The 9,039-nt window shown below is 43.2% G+C and overlaps 1 protein-coding gene across 1 annotated transcript in view; it reads left to right on the forward strand.

The window, feature by feature from the left end:
* LOC130124553 (protein disulfide-isomerase TMX3-like) overlaps positions 1-6,338 on the forward strand; it is a 28,352-nt gene extending 22,014 nt beyond the window's left edge. Inside the window, exons 13-16 of the mRNA XM_056293955.1 lie at positions 150-206; positions 3,621-3,750; positions 5,981-6,049; positions 6,135-6,338. Coding sequence (XP_056149930.1) covers positions 150-206; positions 3,621-3,750; positions 5,981-6,049; positions 6,135-6,338 — 460 coding nt within the window. The remainder of the gene's footprint in view (positions 1-149; positions 207-3,620; positions 3,751-5,980; positions 6,050-6,134) is intronic.
* The last annotated feature ends 2,701 nt before the right edge of the window (positions 6,339-9,039 follow it).

Here is a 9,039-nt window from a genome sequence, read left to right on the forward strand (position 1 = left end):
ATAGAGTGATGATGGGGGAGTGTTGAAAAAAGACAAGTTTAAAGGAAGAGGGAGAGCAAAAGTAGAAATAGGTAGAGCAGTGGATGTGTGTGACATGTGACCAGGTATAAGCGTTTTCTATTGGCTGTCTAACTTACTTTGTCTCTCAGAGATTTCCACTTTGGGTACATGGAGGACCGTGACTACATTGAAGGACTGGTCATGGGGTGAGTAGAAAGTAATGTGGGACTGGACATGTAAGGGTTTGTTAGTCTGTGTATCAGTGTGAACTGTGGTACTATGTTGGTACTGTCAGAGGTACTGTTTTCTGTGTACCATGTGTATCAGTGTGTACTGTGGTACCATGTTGGTACTGTTGCCTGTGTATCCGTGTGTACTATGTTAGTACTGTCAGAGGTACTGGTGCCTGTGTACCATGTGTTTCCGTGTGTACTGTGGTACTCTGTTAGTACCGTCTGAGGTACTGCTGCCTGTGTACCATGTGTTTCCGTGTGTACTCCCTCCCCTTCTCCCTGTATGTAGACTGTAATTAGGTGAGTCATGATTAATATGGGACAACCAAATGACTTTTCACAGTTTCCTCAAAGTGTTCCTCCTGGGTTTGTGTACAGCAGCAAGTCCCGTGACCCCGGCAGGTGGGGTGTTGCGATACTCTACAGTGAAAAGTGGAAAGTGTCTTCCATAACTGTGCCTGTGCCTGTTTCATTTGAGTCCCCTGGCCTACAAATCATTGGGCCAAATCCTACCAGACTAGCCACTATTTATCGACCACCGCAGCCCAACAACGACTTCTTAAATGAACTTCCTGTTTTTCTAAGCTTCGTATGTTCTTTATCCCCCAATGTGATATTGCTGGGGGATTTTAATATTCACACGGACAATGTCCACAATACTCTCACAAGGGGTTTTACATCATGCCTGGACAGTTGTGGATTACAGCAATATATTGATTTTCCTACACACTCTAAAAGGACACATACCTGACCTGCTCTGGTGTAACTCCTCTTAACTGCAGCGCATCTGATTTGCCCATTCCCGACCACAGGTTAGTGTCTTGCCATGTTAACGTAACAGTATCCAAAACAAATGTGTCACGCCCCATCTCGTTCCGTCATATTAAGAATACTGATTTATCTGCTCTCACTAGTGGAACTGATAACCTCCCCAGCAACGACAATGTATCCACCCCAGACGAACTGGTCTCTCATTACAACGGAGGCCTTTATAGTCTTTTAAACAATCTGGCTCCTTCAAAAACCTGCTGTGTTTCCTTCACCCACCCTGCCCCTTGGTTTACACCTGGACTACGCCGGCCTAAAGGTAAAGGCCGTCGCCTGGAACGCCTTTACACGAAAACTGGCCTTGTTCTTCATAAAGACATGTATAATGCCCACATACTTCATTATAAGGAGGCTCTGTCCACAGCTAAATCATCTTATTACACAAACTTAATTAGATGAGGTGAAGGGAACCCCAGAACCCTGTTTTCCATGGTAAACAATATTTCATGGCCACCGGACACTCTCGCACCTCACCTGTATTCAGTTGCTCAATGTAACGCCGTCATGACCTTTTTTAATGCCAAAATTGAAAATATTCATCAACAATTGACCTCGTCAAACAATACTGCATACAGTTCATCTTATTCACCCTTCTATGTTCCCCTCTGTTCTTCACGGTCTAGTTTCAAACTCCCAACTGCTGCTGAAATATCTGGTCTTATTCACAAATCCAAATCATGTACCTGTCAGTTAGACCCCCTTCCTACTCATTTAGTAAAAGCCTGTCTACCTTCTCTGTCCTCTTTAATAACTGATACCATACAACCCTCCCTTACCTCTGGTCTTGTTCCCTCATCTCCCAAAACAGCTGCAATAACTCCAATACTCAAGAAACCTGGTGCAGACCCCAACAGTTTGAATAATTTTCACCCAATCTCAAATTTACCATTTCTTTCTAAAACACTTGAAAGAACAGTGGCATCTCAGGTACACGCTCACTTGACTAACAGCAATCTGTTTGAACAATTCTAGTCTGGTTTTCGCTCCATGCACAATACGCAGGTAGCCTTGGTGAAAATCACAAATGATCTGTTGATGGCAGCTGACTCTGGGCTCTTAACCATACTTGTCCTTCTTGATCTGAGTGCAGCCTTTGATACCATTTCATACAACATCCTCCTAGAGAGATTAGCTTCCATTGGAATAACTGGCAGCCCCCTTGACTGGTTTAGATCATATCTCTCTGGCCGCACTCAGTTTGTCCAACTTGAAAATTTGAGATCTCAGTCATTTTCTTTTACTACTTGTGTTGGCCACATTTTCAGGAAATTTAGCATTCAATTTAACTGCTACAGGGATGACACCCAGCTTTAGCTATCCACCAAGCCTACCTCCACTCTTCCGCCCACTTCCCTTTCTGACTGCTTGGTCGAAATTAAATCCTGGTTTTCATACCACTTCCTCAAACTTAATACTGATAAAATCGAGGTCCATCTAGTAGGTACTAAATCTACTTTGGCTAAACCTGAGTTTTCCCCTATTGACAATTCTATTGTTCCCCGTCACCTCAGGTTAAGAGTCTGGGTGTCATCCTGGACAGCACATTATCTTTTGAAGCTCACATCAACAATGTTACTCGGTCTGCATACTTCCACCTACGCAATATTAATAGTCTTCGCCCGTCACATACAACTAACTGCACAGCCATACTCATTCACACCCTGGTTACATCCCATATTGACTACTGTAATTCTATCCTCTTTGGTCTTTCCCTCATGTGTCTTCATAAACTTCAGTTAGTCTAGAATTCAGCTGCCCGTATCATTACCAGAACTCCTTCCATAGATCATATCACTCCTGTTCTTCAGCAACTCCATTGGCTCCCTGTTAAATACCATATTGACTTCAAGATCCTGATCCTCACCTTTTAAGGCCCTTAATAACCCAGCTCCTTCATATCTTTCTGAACTCCTTCATATCCACACGCCTTCACGCACTCTCAGATCCTCTTCTGCTCTCCAACTCACAATACCATCGACCCGCTTGACTACCATGGGGTCTAGAGCCTTCAGTCGTTCTGCCCCCCACCTTAACTACCATGGGGTCTAGAGCCTTCAGTCGTTCTGCCCCCCACCTTGACTACCATAGGGTCTAGAACCTTCAGTCATTCTGCCCCCACCATGGAATGCTCTCCCACACGACATTCACAACATTGACTCTCTTTAAACCTTCAAATCCCATCTCAAAATGTACCTTCTCAAACTGGCATATTCAGTCTGATCCACGCTTCATTGAGTTTTGTGCAGATGATGATTTCATACTTATTTGTTGTGTTAACTTTTTATTGTCTACCCTGCTTTGTTTTAATTTTATGCGGTCTGATACAGTGCTGCTTGTTTTTTACTGTGTTCTGTAAGGTGTCCTTGAGTGCTGCTCTGAAAGGTGCCCACAAATAAAATGCATTATTATTATTATGTTAATATTGTGAGAGGTACTGTTGCCTGTGTATCGGTGTGTACTACCTCCTCTTCTCCCTATGTGTAGACTGTAATGAAATGAGTCATGATTAATATGGGGATCTGAAATAAATAAATAAATAATATGATATTTGATTGACAGTGAGGTGGCCGTGCCGTCTCTCATGGTGGTGAATTTGTCCAGTGATGGTTACTTCCTGCCGCCTGGCAGCGTGGAGACCGAGGAAGACCTGCTGGACTTCCTCAATGGAGTTTTGGACAACAGGATTGAGGTGAGACTCTGCTGTCCACAGCTTTGTGATCATTCTGTCACCGAGATACGAAATCCTTAAATCAGCCATTTTCTATTTTTATTCCAAGTTAAATGGAAAGCTGAGCTCTACGTGTGGAGTCAGTCGTTAAACCATGTTGAATCAGTCAGTCAGAAAATAAACCACGTTTCTTCATTATTCCTAAACATATTACACAATACTTTATTAGTCACCTGTTACCTACAATATCTAGCATATTATTCTATCTGCCACATCAGTATGTGGAATACATTGTTATTGGAGTGTGTGTGTGTATATATATAGATACAGGAAAAAAGATTTTAATACATTGCAGTACAGGCCTGTTTCGTGCGTCTCGCGCTCATCAGCTGCTATATATATATATATATAGTATTATATGTGTATATATACATATACATATAACATGTATCAATGTTCTAACTGTTCTAACCGTAGATTGGCCCATCCCCCTACCCCAGTTCAAATGTATCTATGTTCTGACTGTAGCTTGGCCCATCCCCCCTACCCCAGTTCAAATGCATCAATGTTCTAACTGTAACTTGGCCCATTCCCCCTACCCCAGTTCAAATGTATCAATGTTCTAACTGTAACTTGGCCCATTCCCCTACCTAAGTTCAAATGTATCAATGTTCTGACCGTAGCTTGGCCCATTCCCCTACCCCAGTTCAAATGTATCAATGTTCTAACTGTAACTTGGCCCATTCCCCCTACCCCAGTTCAAATGTATCAATGTTCTAACTGTAACTTGGCCCATTCCCCTACCTAAGTTCAAATGTATCAATGTTCTGACCGTAGCTTGGCCCATCTCCCCTACCCCAGTTCAAATGTATCAATGTTCTAACTGTAACTTGGCCCATCCCCCTACCCCAGTTCAAATGTATCAATGTTCTAACTGTAACTTGGCCCACCCCCCTACCCCAGTTCAAATGTATCTATGTTCTAACTGTAACTTGGCCCACCCCCCTACCCCAGTTCAAATGTATCTATGTTCTAACTGTAACTTGGCCCATCCCCCCTACCCCAGTTCAAATGTATCAATGTTCTAACTGTAACTTGGCCCATCCCCCCTACTCCAGTTCAAATGTATCAATGTTCTAACTGTAACTTGGCCCATCCCCCCTACCCCAGTTCAAATGTTCTAACTGTAACTTGGCCCATTCCCCCTACCCCAGTTCAAATGTATCAATGTTCTAACTGGTCTAACTGTAACTTGGCCCATTCCCCCTACCCCAGTTCAAATGTATCAATGTTCTAACTGTTCTAACCGTAGCTTGGCCCATCCCCCCTACCCCAGTTCAAATGTATCTATGTTCTAACTGTTCTAACCGTAGCTTGGCCCATCCCCCCTACCCCAGTTCAAATGTATCTCTGTTCTAACTGTAACTTGGCCCATCCCCCCTACCCCAGTTCAAATGCATCAATGTTCTAACTGTTCTAACTGTAACTTGGCCCATCCCCCCTACTCCAGTTCAAATGTATCAATGTTCTAACTGTAACTTGGCCCATCCCCCCTACTCCAGTTCAAATGTATCAATGTTCTAACTGTAACTTGGCCCATCCCCCCTACCCCAGTTCAAATGTATCAACGTTCTAACTGTAACTTGGCCCATCCCCCTACCCCAGTTCAAATGTATCAATGTTCTAACTGTAACTTGGCCCATCCCCCTACCCCAGTTCAAATGTATCGATGTTCTAACTGTTCTAACTGTAACTTGGCCCATCCCCCTACCCTGTAATTGGACACCGCACATAGAACGAAGGCAACCAGTATAAATAATGACGTTTGCTGTAACCATGTAGGCACCTGATGAGTGCGCCGAGCATGAAACAGGGTTGTTCTGCCATTTAACAACTTTGAGCTGTAAAATATGTCTTTGTGTGTGAGTATAGTAATGTGCATGGATAAGTAGACACGTTAGCTTTGGGTCGCACGCTGTAGTTGGCTGGTTAACGTTGTCGCCTGCGGTCCGGGAGATAACGGTTCGCGTCCCGGCTGAAATATATATAGCGTTTTTTCGGGACCGTCAATAGTGTTGATAAAAGTGCTCAACTAATGAAGAGCAGAATATCAATATAGATGTAGGGAAAAAAACTTTTAATATGTACCAACGCACGAAGCACGTTGGTACTGCTATGTATTTAAAAAAAATCTACATATATAGTTCATATTGGTGTATGATAAGATAACAAGTTGTTGTGTTTTAATCAGTGTCAAGGAGGGAATGGATTCACACAACGCTTCAGAAGGTTTACTTATGACACTAGAAATACACTGACAGTAAGTAAAATAACAGTTAATATGTAGTGTTACATCTACTTGTGTTTTCCCCATAAATGCCTTACTGTGTTGTCCTCGTTCTCAGTCCATCTTCAGCCAGGCTCCTCTGCTGGGCTGCCTGCTGCTCAGCTTTCCCCTAGCAGTGCTGTGTCTGTTCTGTGCCATGTATTACAAGCTGCGGGTTCCTGATGAGCTGGATCACCAGGAACCTCCAGACACTTCCAGAGACCGAGGAGCCACATCTCAGGGAGACCAGCAGAAAATGGTGGCGGACAAGAAGGCTGATTAAACATCCAGTCGCAACAGCTTACATGGTCCTCTGCTTACAAAGCTTTTGTCCCTGCAAGGTTCCCTCCACCAGTTGGCCCAAGGACGTTGAAGAGGATATACTGATGCTAAAAGAGCTCACAGTTTAATAATTAAGGTTCCTACTGAAGGTTAAAATTACTTTCAGGGTATTTATTTAGTAGATTTCACAGTCAGCACATACTGACTCTGAAAATTCAGAAATATACTGGACACTATCCAGATATCAATACAATTCTTTGATACAAGTTTTGTATAAGATTTCTGTAACAAAATGCGCTGTTAATATACATGCAATCCAGTAGATGTAACATAATACACGGAGGCAAAATGTTTAGTTGATAATTGTTTTTACATTTTACAAAAATTTACCAGTTTCAGCTTCATGACTTTGTAAACGGATATTTATTCCCAGGAAATGTATGGTTCTTGTGACGTATGAAGTTGTAGTACTGGAGGGTACCTCTAAGTGGCGCTGTAGCCTTGAGAACCCCACACTGTACTGATATACCGCAGTCGGATAAGTAAACGTAGTTCAGTCTACCTCGACCTGTCTCATGCTTGGGTCTGGTACAGTACATGGTGTCAGAAGTTTGTCTTGAGAGACAGAAAGGACTCATGAAATGAGAAATGGACCCGCAGAAACCTCCAGGGACGGTACACTTAGAAGGCAACCTCGCAGAACATGGGCGAGTGTGGAAGCAGAAGTTTGAAATATATCTCGTTGCAAGCGGAATCTCCGAGAAGTCTGAAAAGGTAACGGTAGCCACGTTCCCTCACGTGGCGGCAGACGACGCCATCAAAGTATTTAATACTTCTGATTTTGATGATGATGATGTCGACGACTTGGATGCGTTAAAAGAGCTGTTCAGGAAGTACTGTGAACCGCGAAAAGATGTCACGTACCAGAGACACGTGTTTAACACGAGGGTACAGGGCGGTGCTGAATCCATTGATGCATACGTCACTGATCTTAGAAACAAAGCCAAAGATTGGGAATGTGGAGGGTTAACTGAGTCATTGATCAGAGACAGAGTTGTTTGTGGGATCACAAACGATCAGGTCCGAGGCAGGCTGCTAAGGGAGCCAGACCCAAGGGAGCCAGAGCCAAGGGAGCCAGAGCTAAGGGAGCCAGAGCTTACGTTGCAAAGAGCAGTTGACATAGGCCGGACAAGTGAAGTTAGGCAGAGCCAGCTGAAAAAGCTCCATAAGGAAACTGAAGTGCCAGTACAGAAAATACACAAACAGAAAATGTTTGGAAAGAGGACAGACTGCAAGAAAATAAGAAAAAACCACAAGCACAATGTGGGAGATGCGGGTATAAACATGAAGTAATGCAATGCCCTGCATTTGGCCAAACCTGTAGTAAATGTCACCGCAAGAATCACTATGCCAAAGGGCGCAAGACAAGTGGACAGACGGATAACCGACGGAAAATCCAAGGAATTGAACGTGACACAGCAAGTGATATGTTCACAGGGACAGTTACAGTGAAAGAAAAAGACATGCATGTAAACAAAGTGGGTGTGAAAACGGAGCTACAGAGGTGTCTGGAAAGAAACTCTAAAGATAAATAAATACACAGCCACTCACAGTCATGATGGATACAGGTGCTGACTGTAATGTCATATCCAAGGGAGAATTAGATAAATTGAAACTGGAAGACAGTAAGCTGCAAAAGTCAAGCTACAAATTAGTGGGTTTCTTTGGGGAAAAAGAAAAGCCACTAGGGCAGAAGACTATTAAATGCCCATACAAAGACAGACCGTATGATCTAGTTTTTCAAGTGATAAAACAAGACGCAAAAGCAATATTGGGTAGCAAGTCGATTGTTGACCTAGGCATGGTTAAGAGGATATATGGGGTAGAAGAAAAAACACAGACAGACATTTTGAGTGAATATGAAGATTTATTCACAGGACTAGGCTGTGTTCCTGGTGTGCACCATATTCAGTTAAATCTTGATGTCTCACCAGTGATTCATCCCCCTGGGAAGGTCCCAGTTGCTCTGAAAAAAGACCTTGAAACAGAACTAAAACGTATGGAAAGCTTTGATGTCATAGAGAGACGGACAGAACCAACAGAATGGGTCAGCAGCATGGTGACTATAGGGAAGCTGAATAAGATCAGGATATGTCTAGATCCGCAGGATTTAAATACAGCGATAAAAAGGGAACACTACCCTCTTAAAACAGTAGAGGAAGTAGTTGCAGAAATGCCGAACGCAAAGATGTTCTCTGTTTTAGATGCCAGTCATGGTTACTGGTAAATCCAGTTAGATGAAGAAAGCTCAAAACTATGTACATTTAATTCACCACTAGGAAGGTACAGATTTAAGAGACTTCCTTTTGGCATATCATCAGCACCAGAAGTCTTTCAAAGGTGTTTAGCGCAGGGGCTTGAAGGGGTAGTGAATGTGGTGGATGACATTCTTGTATGGGGTGAGGATAAAGAGTCCCATGACAACAGACTGAGAAAGCTGTTAGACAGACTGAGAAGCATAAACATGAAGCTGAACAGAGGCAAATGTAAGATTGGACTCAGTGAAATCAGCTACATCGGACATGTGTTGAGCAAGGATGGGCTGAAACCGGACATGGGAAAAGTAAGAGCCATACAAGAAATACCAGAGCCACAGGACAAAACGGAGCTACAGAGAATCATGGGAATGGTGCAGTACTTAG

This window comes from Lampris incognitus, chromosome 14 (assembly GCF_029633865.1).
Source record: "Lampris incognitus isolate fLamInc1 chromosome 14, fLamInc1.hap2, whole genome shotgun sequence".
In the NCBI taxonomy this organism is placed as follows: domain Eukaryota; kingdom Metazoa; phylum Chordata; class Actinopteri; order Lampriformes; family Lampridae; genus Lampris; species Lampris incognitus.